The sequence below is a fragment of the Cyprinodon tularosa genome, unplaced genomic scaffold (assembly GCF_016077235.1).
Source record: "Cyprinodon tularosa strain WSP-4 unplaced genomic scaffold, ASM1607723v1 ctg81, whole genome shotgun sequence".
NCBI lineage: Eukaryota > Metazoa > Chordata > Actinopteri > Cyprinodontiformes > Cyprinodontidae > Cyprinodon > Cyprinodon tularosa.
The window spans coordinates 2,301,480-2,320,474 of NW_024039574.1; the positions used below are offsets into that span (position 1 = coordinate 2,301,480).

The 18,995-nt window shown below is 36.1% G+C and overlaps 2 protein-coding genes across 4 annotated transcripts in view; one reads left to right on the forward strand and one right to left on the reverse strand.

Moving 5' to 3' along the window:
- tll1 (tolloid-like 1) overlaps positions 1 to 3,092 on the forward strand; it is a 76,259-nt gene extending 73,167 nt beyond the window's left edge. For both annotated transcript variants that reach the window (XM_038271905.1, XM_038271906.1), the window contains exons 20-22: positions 204 to 417; positions 671 to 921; positions 2,214 to 3,092. In XM_038271905.1, the coding sequence (XP_038127833.1) occupies positions 204 to 417; positions 671 to 921; positions 2,214 to 2,348 (600 nt within the window). In that variant the 3' untranslated portion in view covers positions 2,349 to 3,092. The remainder of the gene's footprint in view (positions 1 to 203; positions 418 to 670; positions 922 to 2,213) is intronic.
- A 6,922-nt stretch (positions 3,093 to 10,014) lies between these two features.
- The window catches only part of stox2a (storkhead box 2a), a 35,060-nt gene continuing 26,079 nt past the window's right edge, over positions 10,015 to 18,995 (reverse strand). For both annotated transcript variants that reach the window (XM_038271799.1, XM_038271800.1), the window contains exon 4: positions 10,015 to 10,497. In XM_038271799.1, coding sequence (XP_038127727.1) covers positions 10,296 to 10,497 — 202 coding nt within the window. In that variant the 3' untranslated portion in view covers positions 10,015 to 10,295. The remainder of the gene's footprint in view (positions 10,498 to 18,995) is intronic.

The window sequence follows — 18,995 nt, forward strand, 5'->3', positions numbered from 1 at the left end:
TACCCTATGTCTTATTTTTGTTAAGATCATTCAAATCTGTATAGCTCTAAAGGTTCTGAGTAATAACCTGTTCATTATGTTTATTTGTATGCGGCTTAGAATGTTGTCAATTTATGAACTATGTTTTTTAAAGAATTATTTTTCTTTTAAAAGAATTGTTGTGATCTTTCTTTCACTAACCTTTATCCACTGATTTTCTCCAGGCCTTCAGCGAATTTGAGATTGAGCAGCATCAAGAATGTGCTTATGACCACCTAGAGGCCTTTGATGGGGAGAGTGATGCAGCAGCCATCCTGGGACGTCTGTGTGGCAACAAGATCCCTGAGCCCCTGGTCTCCACTGGGAACAAGATGTACTTGCGCTTCATATCCGATGCCTCGGTGCAACGGAAGGGATTTCAAGCCACACATTCCACAGGTACAAATATATCTCAGTATAAATACACATAAATACACTTCAATGAGAAGAACTGTGTGAGTTTGTGAAGAGCATCAGTTACAGTAACAGATTAACTGTATGCTCTAAGAAGTAATATCTCCCTCTAGTGGTTCATTGAAGCAGGTGCAAGAATGAAGCAGTATTAAAAATTAGATCACCTCATAAGATCCTAATTAACTACTTAAATCATTATCCAGATTGTCTTGATTCCATTTTTTTGCTGGTGTTTTAGAATGTGGAGGTCGTCTGAAGGCAGAAGCTCGTCAGAAAAACCTTTACTCCCACTCCCAGTTTGGAGACAACAATTACCCAGGTCACACAGACTGCGAGTGGCTGCTGACCACCGAACAGGGTTATGGCATCGAGCTCAGCTTTATAACTTTTGAGGTGGAGGAGGAAGCTGACTGCGGTTATGATTACATTGAGCTGTACAACGGATTTGATTCCAATTCACACCGGTTGGGGCGCTTCTGTGGTTCAGGGGTAAGTTTGATTTTTTTAAAGGTTTTTCAAGATAGAACAATGTATGACAGAATTGATGATTTCCTTTTATTTCCCCTTAAAGAAAGAAAAAAATTGTGGTTCATATATTGATGCAGAAACCAGTTCATTGCTTTAATTTTCTTCAGTTCTCCTCTTTATACTCAATAACCACAACTATTCAGAAACTCAAATAGAAATGTGAAATATGAGCCAAAGGTTACAGGTTAGAATAAGCCCTGATGCATGTGCTTGACTTTGTAAATTATTAAGAACAATATTTAAACCCAACGCTTCATTTTGAAAAAAAAAACAAAAAAAAAAAACATCTACCCTGTTGATTGCTGAGGCGTTTCAGATTGACTCTGCCCCACTGAACTGTTCCAGATCAGCTGAGCATCATCAGCTTAGCAGTAAAGTTGCAGTAAACATTAGCATGCTTAAAGATTAAAATCATATTAATTCTGCATACACATAAATACAATCATACAAATTCTTTAAATATTTCTAATTATTTTGGGTACATTTTGACAAATCCTCTAATTGAAAAAAGTAATTATCTCCCAGTTAAAAGAAAAAAACAATTCTTTATTTTAGAATAAGATAGAGATGTTTGGCCTCATGTACAGCTCCATGTTTGATCAAATCTTGGGAGAGCACAAGCCCCTCAGTCCAAGTGATAAGCATGGAGGTGGAGGGGTGTTGATATGGGCTGGTTTTTACATCTACAGGACCAATGCACCCCAGACTGAACCAGCCATAATCTCTACACTAGGCCTTTTTTTTTATTGTCAAATTCAAGGTTTACCAGTTCACCAACATAACATGAACGGATGGAAAAGAGAAGAATTATGAGACTGCAATGGACCAGTTGAAGCCCAGACCTCAGCCTAATTGAAATGCTGTTATGGGACCTTATGGGAGCAGAGCAGAGATAAATGTCTGTGAACCTTAATAAACCGCAGAAATATTTAATAAAATCTGGGTTAAAAATTTCTTGAAAATAAGAGTTGTGACTGCTAAAGATTCTAAAAGCTGTTGAATGATTGGATGCACTTTCCATTCAACACACATACTCAATTTTAGTTTTGATTTATGTTAAACAAATAATGCTTTAGCAAACTTGAGGTTAGATGTAGGACCTGGTAAGGCCTGATCATATCCTGATGTATTAAACCTTATAATGGAATGTGGGTGCAGTTATTAGTACATACTTACATAGTCTACTGTATGTAATAGATGGGTAAAATCAAAAGTGCTGCTTAACATATCTTTATTTGTGTTCCTCTCTTTAGCCCAGAGAGGGGATTTATTCCCCAGGAGACGCCATGCTGATCCGGTTCCACAGCGATGACACAATCAGCAAGAAGGGCTTCCACATCCGATACACAAGCAGCAAGTTCCAGGAGAACCTTCACACCAGGAAATGACTCTACATTCAGCCTGCGGCCTCTGCAGCATGAAAACTAGAAAAAATTCTATTTCCTCCATCATCTTTGACCGACAGACGAACGAGGACGTCGACCAGCCACGAGAGGGGACAGCTGTTGGTGCAAATACTTGTTTACAAAAGAATGACTAAACTTTCAGATGAAGCTGAAATTAAAGCGAGTCTTCAAGGAACCATTTGAAGTCTAGAAAAAGGCAGGATATCTACATTTGTATGGGATGTTATTCATGGACGCAGAAACGCAAAGAAACCAGCTAAAGGACATCCTGGCTTGTATCTTCAATTAAAAAAAAATCAGTGTTTAGCGAGTGAAGAACAGAATCAATCAGGAGTTCTGTGCTACTCCTTGATCTGTGCAATTTACTGTCACCAGATGGCTGCTTACATCCACAGTAACTCAGACTTCTGACAGATGTTTTATTTGCCTTGGATGGCTGAGAACTGGCCTTTTCAGTCCAGCTTTGAACGGCTGCAGACAATTTTGTTTCAGTGTATTGTTAAACCCAATGTGTTTACCGTGTGGGTGTGCGAGAGTTTGTAGAGTAAAGGACTGAAATTTGTCCATTCACCCTTGGTTGCTTAAAGCTCATGCAGACAATTGTGGAATGGAACAAAAAAAAAAGAAATAATTTTTTTATAATCTGTAACAGTGATGTTAAGCCTTGCTTTATGTTATGCATTTGAGTTTGATACCCCCCGTGTGTGTATATGCATGTGTATATATGTGTGTATATATATATATATATATATATATATATATATATATATATATATATATATATATATATATATATATATATATATATATATATATGTATATATATACACACGTATATGTGTGTGTATGTGTGTATATATAGCTGTCTGTCTTTATTGACGGATATCCGAAGTGAATAACTCGTGGCTGTCGAGGGAGAGACCCTCATGGTGCTAAAAATTAAACTGAATGAAGGTTTTCGAATGGAGATACAATTAGCTGCAAAGGTATTCACACTTTTTAAACTTTCTCTCCTTTTATGGCTTTATTAACAACAACTGAATAGTATTTGAATTTGATGTTATAGATCAACACATAACAGTTTAAAAGCATCAGGAAAAGGATGTATGGAATCTACAAGGTTATGTATGAATTTGGATCCGCCTCCTTTATTCAATACTTGAGTCTACACATAGAACAAACCATTGATAATATGAAGGATTGACACCTTTAGCACACAGAGAGACTGTTATCTTTACCCTTCCTCCTTTGCAAATAGTTCAAACTCTCTAAGATTTTGCCCTGGACTTTGACTGGGCCAATTTAATTCATGAACATGCTTTGATCTACTCCATTCTATTGTTACTTGGGCTGAATGTTAATTAAAGCTTTCCCGTTGAAAGGGGAACCTCTCCACCAATCTCAAGTGTTTTACAACTTGAGAGGTTTCCTTCAAGATTTGTATGGGGGAGTTTACGTTGTTCTATCATATAAAATGTCTCTAAAATACTCAAAAATTTGTGATTTTATTGTACAAAAATGTGAAAGAGTTAATGGGTATGAATACTTATGCAAGACACTGTCCAGCCAATGTGTAAATGGCAACAACTGCAACATCAGCTTTTCCAGATCTGTGGAACCACAAAATAATGCCTTACAACCAAATATTATGGTTCCACGTGTATCTCGTATGCTCTAGCACAGCTGTCTACAAATGTTAGACTGCATATAGGATGGTTTTATTGTAAAAAAAAAAAAAAAAAAAGAAAAGAAAACACACCAGATGTGAGATTTGTGAGGTGGAGTGTCTACAGTGCATGTGTGCCCATTGGAACGGATTCTGCCTGAACACTTCCTCACAATATATCTGGAGCATGAAGAGGAAGAAGTCAAAAGACTATCAGCTGCATTGTTTCTGTGTTAAACTCCCGTGTAAATGTGTGTTGTAGCTGGTTTATATGGAAAAAGTGTGTTTGTAAGTTGTATGTGCTTAAAATGAATATGTCATTGTATGTGCCAAGCTCGAAGTGACCCACGCTGATCCAAACCAGTTTTTGTTTTTCCACTCCACATTCATGTCTGTAGTGAAGAAACATGGATGCTATGTCTACTGCATCACTCATTAAAGTACAGAGGTTCACACCTCTCATGTGTTTGGTGTCTCCCTGCTGAACTATAATATTTATGATAATTTCACTTTGAACATTAAAAAAAAAAAAAGTAAAAAAAATACATTTGATCCAGAATTTTTTTTTTATTGGGGGAGAAAAACTGCAATAAATATGATTTCAATGAAATTGGTGGTGCCACAATCTTTGGTAACAAAAATTGTAGAAAGAAATGAACCAATGGTCTAAATTGATCAGACATGCTGGCCTAGTTTTTTTTATTTTTATAATTTAACCGCATAGATAAAAGCAATGAGCTTTATGCTGTGATGTGTCTCAAAAGATTTAATTTTCCCTTTTTTTGTAAATGTATTAAACTGTCTTTAATTTGTTAGTTGTTTTTTAACCTTTAGAAAATATTCAAAAAGTAGAAATGTGAAAGTGTTTTTTTTTTCAGTGTAATTACAGAAAATACAGAGATACATATTTTTTTGTTAAGTAAACCCATCTATAACCTATCCCCATCTGTAGTATAAATGAGTATAGTAAGAACATGAGTAAACTATATGCATGCTAGATCAAAGATAATATGGTTCGTTATTTTATATTTGTTGGTTATCATCTCTGATTGGTCATGAAACTCATGTCTCTTAATGTTGATGAAACTGTATCTATGTATCTATCTATATATCTAGGTGGGAAAAACCAGTAGCATGATCATTAATCTCTCTGGTCGAAAATAATTCAATTCTATTTAAATTCTGTAAGAAAATAGCGGCTGGGTAGCTCAATTGGTAAGTCACCCGTCCTGCAAACAGGAAGCCTAGGATTCATATTCCAGCTGGGGGTTAGAGCTGCCAGTGTGAGTTAAAGTAGGTGGGCGCTGCACAATGGCAGCCCACTGCTCCCCAATGGGATGAACTAAATGCAGAGGGATTTAATTTTGTTGCTCTGAAAGTGTAACGATGCTGGGGGGGAAAAAAAACAAAAAATATTTGAGGTTAGATTTTAAAGGTCAATTGTATTTCCAAATAAATAATTGACCTTCACATGTGTACATTAATGCAACCGATCTGTTTCTCATTTGAATTGCTTTGTGACCATTGAGATGCTAACCCTAACAGAAAGACAAACTCATTATACCACAGCAGCATTTTACCTAAACTAAACGGCCTCTCAGTGGGAGACTGGATTATTATACTGATATTTGCTTTGCTTGTTATCTTCTGAAAAATACTTAAATTGATAAAACCAAAAGTAGGTCCACAAGAGGAAACCATGAGATCTTGTGAAGAAAACTTCAATCCCTTACATGACAGGTCAACATATTTCCTAATTTAAAAAAGGTTTTCCAATCTGGGATACTATGTAGATTAGTGAAAGTTACATACTGTAAATTTTTAATCATTTTGTTGTTGAATTAATTCTTTAGTATTTTCTTAAACAAAATTCACATCATTTATTTCTTTAAATCATGTTCTATACAACCAACCCATTTAAGCTCAAGATTAAAAATCAGGCTATTTAGCTAATATTGGCACAAATGATTGACTGATCTTAATGACTGTGCATAATAGTTAATTTTTAAATAGATAAACTAAACCGACCCAAAAGTTATTTAGAAATAAATGGCAATTAAACCCAAAAGATGGAAGAGTATTAAGTGGACAAACAGGGTGGTGGTTTAATGGTTGGGGCACAGGGCTTTGAATCCTAAGAATGTGAGTTTGATCCCCCTGTCCCACAGACTTTCACTCTGGATCCCTGAACAAGACCCTTAACCCCACACTGCTGCCCAGGTGCTGCACAATGGCAGCCCACTGCTCCCCAAGGGGATGGGTTAAATGCAGAGAAGTAATTTCCCTCTGGGATTATTAGAGTATATAAAATAAAAATAAAAAAACACAGATAATTTGAAGAAGAGTCTATTTGAAAATCCTCATCACCAGCAGCCATCTTTCTCTATCTTAAATCTTGTTTTGGCATCATAGGTTTTATCTGTCCCTGTGCTGATGGGTTTGACTGACATTTAAGCACAGATTCCAATATCTGTGCAGTGTGGGGACTACAAATCTGATATCTGCGAAGACAATACTGGTGTTGAAGCTACTCAACAATGTGATTAGCACACAGAACAATAGTAAGCATTTCAGCATCCATTCTTTGCCTGCTTAGTGAGTCATGTGTCAGGTTTGTTAGGTGACAAGAGTGTACGCTACATTAGGGCTGGTGACAGTTGGAGAAGTGGACATGTTTGAATCTATAGCCATACGCTTCTGGCTTCCTTATATTCACAGCTTAAAAAATACCCAGCCCAGGTAGGCCGGGTCTTGGAGTATGCAAAAATTGAACAAAGCCAAAGGAAAAAGCAGAGATACAAAAGGTAACTGTTAACTGGCTTTACAGGTGGCCCCGTCCAGGAGAGACACGGCCAGGCAGACGAGCTGCAAGCCAGCTCCCATGTCAGAGGATGAAAGAAAGCACATACAGTTAGTCGCAGTCAGAGAAACAGGACTACACTGAAAAACAGGCCGATCTCCAGCATCTATAATCAAAGGTGTTGATAGCAGTCAGCACAGCTGATTTTCTCTCCAGGATTGTCTCACATTCAAAAAGCAACAGACCATATGAAGCTACTATGATGAGGAAAAAACAGAGAGAGTCTAAAGTTAAAGATTGAGGTAACAAATACTGTAGAATGGGAGAATAGATATAGAATGAAGCAGAATGATAAAAAGTTGTCCCTATATCCTCCAGCACTCTAAACCTATAGCAGCATATCTATAAAGATAGCTCAGGATAACCTGGCCACTCTATCCATAAGCTTTATCAAAAGAAAACATTTTAAGCCTAAACTTAAAAGTAGACAGAGTGTCTGCCTCACGGACTAAAAATGTTAGTTGGTTCCTGAGAGATGCCTGATAACTAAAAGATCTGCCTCCCATTGTACTTTCTAGGAAATTCTAGGAACCACTAGAAAACCGGTTGAGAGCGAAGTGCTCTGTTAGGGACATAAGGAACAATCAGATCTCTGATATAAGATGGAGCATGGCCATTTAAGGCTTTATATGTGAGAAGGAGGATTTTAAATCCTATTCTGGATTTTACACGAAGCCAATTAAGAGAGAGGATAGCAGAAACACAATCTTTTTTTAAATTCTCATCAGAACTCTGGCTGCAGGTTTTGAAAAAGCAATGGATATTGTCTCATTATAATTATATTTGCTCTCAGTTAACAGTAAAGCCCAACAAAGGCACTATAGTCACCTATATAAAAGAATCAGTTAAGTGAGCAAACTGAGCTATTCACAGCTTTATTTTATCATAACCACTAGAGAGCACTAATGCTGTATATATTGAAGGTCAGTTAATTGAATTGGAGTTGGATTCCCTAATAAAATGTATTTACCTTTTTCCAAATGATTGTTGAAGTTTATGTGAATAAAACTAAACATCAATAAAGAGCATATATTATATGATTAATTACTCGATTATGCCAGACTACCATGTGTTAAATTTAGTCCAAAGCTCTGTGGTCACTCTCTTGCGTAAGATGTTTTGTAATCTCTCCAGAGAAACTAAAACCTAAGCTGTGAGACTGGGTCAGCCTGCTATTGGTTGACATGGTGGTTTCTCCATGTTGCAAAGATATTGCAGCAGTCTGTTAAGCACTAAATCTCTATTTGGCTCCACATAGAGGTCACCAAGGGAACTGCAACTCCTTCAAATAATTTGTAAGGTTTTTGAATAATAGAACACAATATTACAAGAAACATTGAGCTTGTTTAGAGAAAAAACTACATTTCTGACCCATGAGCCGAAAATGACACCACAAATCCTCACAAAATTTCCAAAGCTTTGACTTGACAGCAATTATTTCTATGATATAAAAAAGAACAAATCCACAAGAAAGGGAAGCCACTAAAGGCATTGCTTAAGAATAAACCTACTAAGAACAAACATAATAAAGAATTAAGTGAAAGGAAACAGTGTGACAGAAATGGGGTGGAAGGGACAACAACTTGGAGAGACATGACTTTTGTTTTAGCAAGATTTACAAGACTGCAGCTGGAATAAGACGTTAAAGAGCTGCTACATACAGATGTGTCCAGGGAATGGGCCACAACTGTTATATTCCGCATCTGAACTAGGGACATCAAAATCATCAAAGAAAAAAATATGTTTAGTTTTGATTAAATATATCTTTTTAAGACTAATAGTGCAAAGTAAAGCGGAAGAGTGGAGAATCACAAAACCACATGCAACTTGAAGTTGTGTGATGTAGCCATCTATCAAGGGAATTTAGGGGACTTAATGCTTCCTTCTGCTGACCGGTTTTATGGGATTGTTGATTTAATTTTTCAGCAGGCTGTGGCACTTACCCAAACTGCCAAAGGCTTGACTCTAAAGGCTTCAAGTAAAGCAACCCAGGCTTCCTAAACATGTTAGCAGAGGGAAAAGGAGCCCTGAAATAGTACTGAATCAAAATCTGAAATCTACACAGACACAGATAATTTCATACTCATACTTTTAAATAAAACACAAATAAACTCCTGACATATAACATTCTTTTTGAAATGAATTTGTATACTAGATGGGTTTCAGTTTTTAAATTGAATCGTAGAAATTATTATATGATATATTCCAATTTGGGATGTACCTAAATTTGCTATAATATAGACACACCCTTTTTACAATGTTTTGCATAAACCATCAAATATGGTTCCTGCTCTGCTCTGATAGTGAAAGGCTGTAAATAAGATTAACATGTGGCTTCACTTTAGGTTTCAAACATTGATGTGATTTTTGTCTTTTATACATTTCCAAACAGACAGATTTTTTTTTTTCTGGTTTCAAAGGAGTACATGTAAGAATCTTCTTTGGCCAGCTGATTGACAGTGCAGGACAACAGGTTGGGGAGGGGGAGCAGCATTATTTAATCCTTTCTAAAGCAACAAATGTCACATCAGCACTTTCTCTGGTATCTCATTAGAAATACTTTGCTGAACTTGCTGTCTGAAAAGCAGCCTATGTTGCATATTTTCCAAAAATATATCTTTTTTAACTTCTCTTCTCAAAATTAAGAAAATAAATCACACATAAAAGTTGCAAGCTTTGTAAAATGAATGGAACTTGTGCTCCATAATATATTTGTAGAGGGGCTGGGGTGTGGCACAAATCATCCAAACATACTTTTGGTCACATAGCATCTTTAATACCACCATTATAATAATTAGGATATCAAAAGTATCGAGTATACATACATAATTTGCATTGCGGTACACAAATCTGAGCTGATTCATGTTTTTATATCTTTCATTCGCTGTTCTCAGGATCAACTTTTATTATCTCGACATTGTGCTGATACATTAAACTGTCCCGGAGAACTCAACGCTATTTCAGGAAGGAGAACATTTAATCGGACATGTATTGTTAAGCAATATAAAAAGCTTTTTTGATATTTCCAAATGTAACTTGAATCCTATAGTCTACTACTTTCCAATACCAATATTCAAGAATCTTGATATAAGCCAAACTAGAGTCCATGTCACCCAAATCGACGTACTTTAGGTCGGTTTCTGCATCTGTCGCAGCTTTGATATTCTGTTCTTCTTTTTTTTTTTTTGCAGTTAAGTTCTTGATGCTGTAGGAACAGTCTCTTGAAGCCATGCCTGTTTTTGTAACAGTCCCAGTAAATGGATCCCCAGGAGTCTGAAGATGTGTGAGTGTTTATGTGTGTACTGGTTGAGGAACGCAAGGGTTAAAAAAAAAAAGAAAAAAAGATGGTGAAAACACCTCACTTTAGCTCCACCACCTTTGCTGTCACAGTCTTTGCTGTCTGTCAGACGCTGGTGATGGAGGCCAGGCAGTTCGATGACTTCTGCAGTTTCTCAGGCTGCGTGGTGGAGGGTTCGGGGATGGCGCGAAAGCTGAATGGCAGTCCAATACTGCTCGTGCCAATGTGTCCTGGGCTCAGCGCCGGATTCTGCCGTCTATTGCTTTCCACGATGCTGGATGTGTTGGATGCAAGGCTTTCACGGGTCCTGCACAAACAAACACGAAAAAGTTATTTCACAATTCTGGTTGAACTGTTTTCAAATCCATCTAACCAAAGTTCGGGGATAGTATTTACTTCTTTTGCAGATTTCCTGTTTTGTTTTTTAGATATATTGTAATTTAGCTATTTACCCAAAATAATTGTGTAGGTAAATCTGAGATGCATTCACAAATCATGATTTGATTTATTGAGCTACCACGATAAATGCAACAGCTGCCTGCCGTCAAACATTGACTGAAAATGATTATTTTGTGGAAGAATTTTGAGACATTTTTTGTTGTCAGTCAGAGGGTTCAAAAGCAATGGTGACTTGTTTAAGATCATGCAGCAGTAGCCAAATTGAATACATTTATCTTATTGTGTTTTTGAAACATGAGGTAGAACTGCTGCTGTTATTTAGAGCATTTTTCATGCCCCATAATACAAATGAGCACGAGATTTACGTTGAATCAATATTCTGATTCTGGGTTTTCTGGTTCGGACCAGAATTCCTTTTTTGATCATTTATAGGCCAGGTCCTTATGCAGCAAAACAGCCTCTGACTGTTTTTGTGTGTTAAATACCACACCTTTCAAAAACTACAATTTTTGCCCCATTAGCCTACAGAATATAACTTTTATCTTTGAGTTAGATGCTGTTCAATGCATTTTTTGAACCTCCAGGGTGAGAGGTTCACTTTAGGAGTAATTTTGGTTGGCTGATCACGCCTGGAAACATTCACCATTCACACATTCATTCACACTGAAATACAGTGCTAAACTTCATTGTAGCCACAGATGCCCATGGCCACACTGACGGAGCGGAAGTGCCAGAAAATCAGTTCCACCTGGCTGTGAGTAAAATTGTTTTTTAGAAATGGATATGTAATCCATTTCAGACTTCTAGGTGTCAATAATTTTGCTTCTTGTCTATTAATTAATAATATTTATGACAATTTTATAGGTTTGTTGCTTTTTTTAGTTGAAATTAAGCTATGAAAACTTACTTTGTATTTCTCCATAATATCTTTTTTTGTTGATCGATAAGATTTAAATGCCTCAGACTATTTTCATGACTGACTTTGCAGCAATCTATCCTGCTGAGAAAACATGTGGGGACAATGGTGATGATACAGATGACAATAGGTCATAACATAAAAGGCCTTAGTTCCTAAAAACAACAGAAACAAATAAACAAAAACTACCAATTGGTTTGTTTAGATAATTTGTACTTTTTTTTCTTTTTACAGTCATGTGTAGTCGATACCTTAATATTGGTGAAATGACACATGTAGCTGTGGAGATAAGATGACACAGAACCAGGGAAATAATTACTGGCTGCATAGGTTTGATGCCATTCATTTAAGCATGTGGCGCAGTTATACTTTAATACTCAGAAACAGTCAGTTCTAAACATAAAACTAACAAAATTAATAATTTATTTTTGTTTTAGTTCACAGGAAACATTCACTGTGTCATATAGCCCCCAACTGACAGGCGCAAATTGACAAGACCCATTATGATACTTCTACAAATATAATAAAACGTCTACAATTAGGTTACAATCTGGAAACTGAACTTAAATATCAGAATAATAACTACAGCCCAGCTAATAACTTAACTTCCACGTCAATTACTGTTTTTTGTCCACAGCAAAATATTGATACTTTTATCACTAAATATTGTGTCTTATCTCTCACAGAATTTATTTTTTAAACCAGATGCATACAATAATAAAACAATGATATCTAAAGCAGTCAGGGACCCCGTACATTTAATTTGATTCCTTTACCTATAGTGAATTTAGCCAAAAAAAGCAAAGCAGTCTTCAAATAGTTTAGCACGAGCTTGGATGATGCAGCTTCCAACTTTATGTGTCATATAAATCACAAATTCTTGTTTCCACAAATTTTAATATAGGTTCAACAAATCTTTAACTGTGTTTCACACAATTTGTAAAAAATTATTCAGGTTTGACTAGTAAAAAAAAAATGCTTCTGGTAATAACTAAAGTAATAACTATTGTAATTACCTCCTGCATAATTCATCAATTGTGACCACTGTTTTGATCCCCTATGTTAAAAATCAATTGGATGAGGCTTTGGTAAGAAAAGCAGATAGATGATGTTATATAGTCATACAATTATAACTTAACAGTGTTCAATTTTGGACTTCTGCATGAGAAAGAAAGGCAGTCATCCATCCATTTTCCATCATGCTTGATCCCTCTTGGGGGTTACGAGGGGTGCAGGTGCCTATCTTGAGCTGTCTATGGGTGAGAGGCGGGGTACACCCTGTACAGGTCGCAGGTCAACACAGAGACAAACAGCCATTCATGCATACACTAACACCTAAGGAGAATTTAGAGAAGCCAATCAACCCAACGGTCATGTTTTTGGAGAGTGGAAGGAAGCCACACATGCTCAGGAAGAACATGCAAACACCATGCAGAAAGACAGCGGGTCAGGAATGGAACCCAGAACCTTCTTGTTGCAAGGCAGCAGTGCTACACACTGCTTCACTTAATAGACCAAGTCACTAATAAGAGATACAAAAAGCAAGTTAAATATTAGTCTTTATACTGACTTAGAATCTGCAAAAGTTCTTGGTTAGTTTACTTATTCAGACATTCATGCAAACATTTATTCATTCAACTTCATTCATTCCACTTATCTATTTGGTTTGTTTAGTTATTTTGTGTGTTTTCTTTCTTAGACCTACAACTATTGTACATGAATATTTTTCAAGAAAAAAGCTTAGAGTATTTTTTAAAACAAAATTACCTAAATATACAAGGTTCGTTACACATTAGAAACAAATGCATTCTGCTGATTTGGTTAAGTGCATCAACTTATTAAAGAAAAAAACATTAAATGAACATCAAACTCTGACTGAAAGCTGACTAATCAGCAGTGACATGTGATATGTATTTGCAATATAAACAGAGAGATAATGAAACTGAAAAGGGCTGTTCAGTAGTGCTTTCAGACACCAACATGTTACATCAGCATGATTATGTCAGAATCTCAAAATTGTTCAATATTTTTCTGGTTTTAGGTTTGAAAAAACTTTTATCATATAAACAGTAAAAACTAATGAAAGTTTCATCAGTAGAAAAATGTCTTAATTACAAAATGAAAAATGCTATTTTGATAGAAACTTGTTGGTGTTACTGCAAAAATAATTTTGTGTTTAATATCATAACTAATAGTTCACTTTAGGTACCAACAATGATTTCAAATAATGATTACAAGTTTGTGAAGGATTATTTAATCTTTATTTGGCAAATTTAGTTAAAGCAGGTTTTTGGGTGTGGTCAAGGCCAAAGCTATGGTTTCTTTAACGTAACTGCTGCAGCTTATTCTGTTTTAAAAACTTTTATAAAGCCACATTTTAAACTAAATACACAAAAGATTCAGTAGAGACAGGGTTGGGTTTGTGTAACCCACCAATATGAAAATCATATTCAGCCAATGTAACCATCTCTTACAACAGAGGAAAAAGGCGTAAAATGTAAACACTTTTCCGTGGAATGCTGAATTTTTACATTGCCTTTAGGTTCACAGCCATGGAAAGTCTGTAAAAGTATGGAACCATGTTTATGTACAGGTCTTAATAAATCCTTGGAGGAAATAAAGATTTATTATAAATTACAAAGTAATATGCATAATTGGATGCTTTCACTGCACTTTTTAAACTGTTCTTCCCACTGTGTTTTTTTCCCCAATGTGTGTAATTTTTCTGTAACCATGTTCTGGAGTTGCTGCAGTCTTGGCCAGTTCACATTTACAGATGAAAAATAGAACAGTAAAACTGAAAAGTAAATTTAACCCTTCTCTGCTAAAGATATAATTTCCGTCACTTAATTGAATTAATTGCTGTATTTGTTATGATCTTCAATAAAGATAAAATCACAGTGAAATGCATATACTTTTTCTGTTTCTATTAGTATCACAGTAAACGTATGTCTTAAACAAAATTCCAAATATCCTTGTATGTTATTTAGATTTATACAATAGATAAACACAAGGAAGTCCTTCATCATGAAGTGATATATTTGGTTATATTCGGAAAAGGTTTGAAGAATTACCTTTTACAGCAACTACAGATTTAAGTATATGCCAGCTGTTGACATTAATAGTAGACACTTCAAGTCACACTCATGCTTGTTTGATGGAAGTATCTACAAAAAACTATTTAAAGTCTAGAAATATGTTCTAAAATGGACTATAGTATGGACTTTGACTGGGACATTTTATACATACATAGAGGTACACAAAACAAACATCCTCACTTGCACACATATTTATAAAAAAGGGCAATTTTCTAAAAGTCATATTTTTTAACAGAAGAATGAAGCCAAACAACCTGAGTAGAACCCATACCCCCGTCAGCATCTTTTTATGGTTTTATAAACTAGTACCTAAAGACAGCATGTAGGGTATATTTGGTGACACAGTTAAAAGCAAAGTGGCAACACATTTTGATCAATATTTGAAAGTCATAAGCCAGGTGTTTTTTCATGACCCGAACCCCAAGAAACGTTGCCTGAAAACACACATTTTTTACAGTAGCACTTTTCGAATAGAATAGAATAGAAATTCTCTTTCTTGTCCCACAATGGGGAAGTTCTGATCTTTATAGCATCAAAAAGATTATAGAAAAAATTTATCACACAAATGTGGACCTTAGAAAAATATATAAGAATAACATACTAGCGAAGAGTTAAGAGATAAACAATAAAACACTGTACTGTAAAATGTTTTAACAATATAAAACTGTACACCTGGAGAATAAATAACCAATATTCAGCTATGGACATTTCTACAGTAATGGATATTTTAAAAAAAGCAGCAACATCAGAGATGTGAACAATGACAGCATCATGTTATTTAAATGACTAAGGTAGAAACTGTGCAAAATCTCCATATATGTAACAACTTATTGAGGTTGTTGGGAACAGTGGTGGTTATAGAGTCTTACAGCTTCTGGGAGGAAGGATCTGTGATAACGCTCCCTATAGTATTAAGGGTGCGGCAGTCTGTCACTGACAGAGCTCTCCAGTTCTGCAACAGCTCCATGCATGGGGTGGGAGACATTATCCTACAGAGATGTTAATTTAGTTAGGATCCTTTTTTTTCCCACCTCCTGCACTGATTCCAGAGGGCCTCCAATCACAGAGCTGGCCTTACTGATCAGCTTATCCAGCCGCTTTCTCTCAGCTACAGATAAGCCACTGCTCCAACAGAACGCTCCATAGAAGATCCTTTTCTCCATGTCTTTGGAGAAAAGGTCAAAAGACATTGGACAGTTTCTCTTTCTGAAGTCAGTGGAGCAGTGGAGGAGATGATGTGCTTGCCTGTTTAGTTGGTGAAAAACCAAGGTGACCCGGGGAGCACATTAAAAGTTAGCCTAGCAGCAGCTAGTTTAAGTAGAGCCATCTGGCATTGCTGCAAGCATTTCTCCCGTGCTGCCTGTGAGCTGCAGTTCTAAACTTTTTAAATCAAGGATCTTAAAGCAGAATGTTTTGAAGACTCTAGATTTGGCTGTGTAAGACTAAGACCGAGTATAATAAGCATGCTTTCTACTATTATAAAATATTAACAACATTATGCCCGCTTACTCTGTGTTGGTTAAACACTAAAGTATTGCAACTAAATGTAACTTAAGAAACACTTTATAGTTCAGAGTCTGTTTTTTGGGAAGTTTTGTTGGGTTTTTTGCAACCAATACCAGCAGGCAACCCAAAGATGTTATACTATAGCCCAGGGGTCGGCAACCTGCGGCTCTTTAATGCCCTCCTTGGAGCTTTTTATAGAATGTATGAAAATGGAAAAAGATGGATTTTGTTGTGTGCAGGAGGTCAAACAAACATTTATTATGTTTTCAATGCTGTAAAAATTTGCACAATAAATGAATTTTAACAATAATTTTTAACATTTCTGTCAACAAAGATTTGTGTCATAGCCTGCAAAACACGTTTCAGGACGGCACAGTGCCAGGCAGGTGGCTGTTGTGAACAAAGCGGCAGGTATGTCTTGGGTCAGACATACAAAAAGTGCTATTGCAGAACTTCTGGATAAATTACCAGAGAGCAAAAATACATTGAACCACTGCTTTGCTCTTGATCTTCAAACTCCACTACTACTGCTAGTTTTGTTGCAAGCATCGAAAAAAACGTTCACAGATCAAACACGTAGCCCTCTTATGCAAAACTGTGAACGTTCTTCCATTTTTTCCTCCAAATCCTCAAAATAAAAATAATACAAATTTCTTCATTGTTTCTGTAAATTCATCAATATAACAAAACCTCATACGTTAATATTGTAATGGAATATAAACTTAAAGCACTGAATATTGTACACCACAGTAGTCACATGATGTGACAATTGGTCAAGGATAAACATTTGATCATGAATGTGTATTATATATTTAAGCCAACATAGTCTTTTTTTTTTTGGTCGGCTAATACACTTAGAGCCACTGTTGCCATGCAAGGCCTATATAAGACTTTTACATTTTTGTGGCTCCAGACAGATTTGTTTTTTGCTTTTTTGCTCCAATATTGGCTCTTTGAACAGCTTGGGTTGCCGCCCCTGCTATAGTCTTTATCAAAGGTCCTTGTGCAACAAAAGGTGCCTAATGCACACGTTGGCTCTCTACTCCATAGCACCTGTGTTGAGATGGCATTAGCAAAACTAAACAATAAATAGTATAAATATATAACAATGACTAATATTTAATATCTGCTATGTTTTTTATGTTCTAGGTTTGCCAATCACTGAACCCTCTGTGCCAGTGATTAACATGAAGCAAGTGGAGCATGAGGCAATACTTGGTCTGTTTAAATGCCTTGGCCTTTGGGTAATTAGTTTGCTGGTTTCCTGTTTGGGAATTAAAATTTAAAATTTCAAATGTGACCAGAATTACATTGCTTGCTTAAAGATTTCCTGGCTAATTATAGGACACAACTTCATGCAAAAAACTATAATTTTATTTAATAATTTTTGTTATATAAGGTAGTATTTTAAGAGTAAGTCAATAATACTGTACAATAACACGTAATCAAATATCCTATTTTTTTCAAATTTCCTGTCTACTTTTAACAATTTTTAACAAGAACAAGGTCAGCCAATGGGCTACCTTTGTGTCACCAACCAATAGGCATAGCCAGTTTTTGGGGAAATCCCTAAGTGGAACAAAAGTCAGGTACATATAACTGGTATTATGATATAGGTGTTTCTGATGCATCTATCTGTTCATGAGAGAGGGGGAGTAGAGCAGGACATTAACAACAAATAATGTATGGCTGCTGCAATAATGCATATCATGGATATGTCCATTGTAGTTAAGATAAGGCTGAGCAAAAGGGGAAAAGTCACAGTCGATGTTCTTATATGTACCTATAGTCACAGAATCTGGTCATGACTGTCTGAAAGAATCTCAATTCCAGATATCAATGGCAGGGTGGCCTGGCACACCCTTAGGGACAGAGTGAAAGGTGGAGTGCAGCTGCTGCTCCTCCACATCCAGAGAAGCAAACTTAATTGGCTTGGGCCTGTGTCTTGATTGCCCCCTGGACTGTCTCAGATGGTGCTTGAGGCAATCCCACCATAAAGCTGCCAAGGGGTCAGTGGAGGTCTCTATGTCGCTCAATTGGCCTTGGAACGTCCCATGCTTCATCAGAGCAGCTAGAAGAGATTTCAAGGTCAAGGGATGTCTGGGTCTTTCTGCTGAGACTGTTGCCACTGAAACCTGGTCCCGGATGAGTAAAAGATAACAAGTGCTAGTGCAAGCACTAGCACAAAAACAATTTTCTTTGAGGAAATATCAACGACTCATTTAACTTTTTACTTATTTGCAACAGTAAGTAATACCCTTTTAATTCTTTTGAGTTCTCTTAGACATTAAAAATTATGGTTTTGGAAGTGTTAACAGTATTTTGGGAAATCATAGAGTTCAAGAAAGGATTAAATGTCTCCAGAGAGCACAATAAAGGCTGGAGTTTACAAATCGTAATACTAGCTCTGATATAAAATGCTATGTATATCCTACAATGTCAACTCCCTAATCATCTCATCTATGGAATGACTAAGAAATTAAAATAGTAAATCCATTTTTCTAAAAAGGAACTTCTCTCACACAAAATGTAACACCACCACTACATTTACAATGTATAGTTGCTATTGGTAGTTAAAAGTTTCCAAAACTCGAGTTCAGAAACATCCCATAACATTCAGATTGATGAATTGATAGAGGAAATACTTTTAAATTTATATCTATAAAGCTGAAATAAAAATATAATGTGGCAACCAAAAAAATAACTTGCTTGTCTCGGCTCTTTTCTTGACTCTATTCTTAATTTTATCATTTTATCCACTAGTTCATGTAAGGTAATTGGTGGGGTGGCTATTTCTAGAGGTTCTTGGGGGAGAGATGGAATATGACTATGGTATAAATATTCAAAATTAGATTTTTATATCAAATCACCAGAACCAATGCCAAC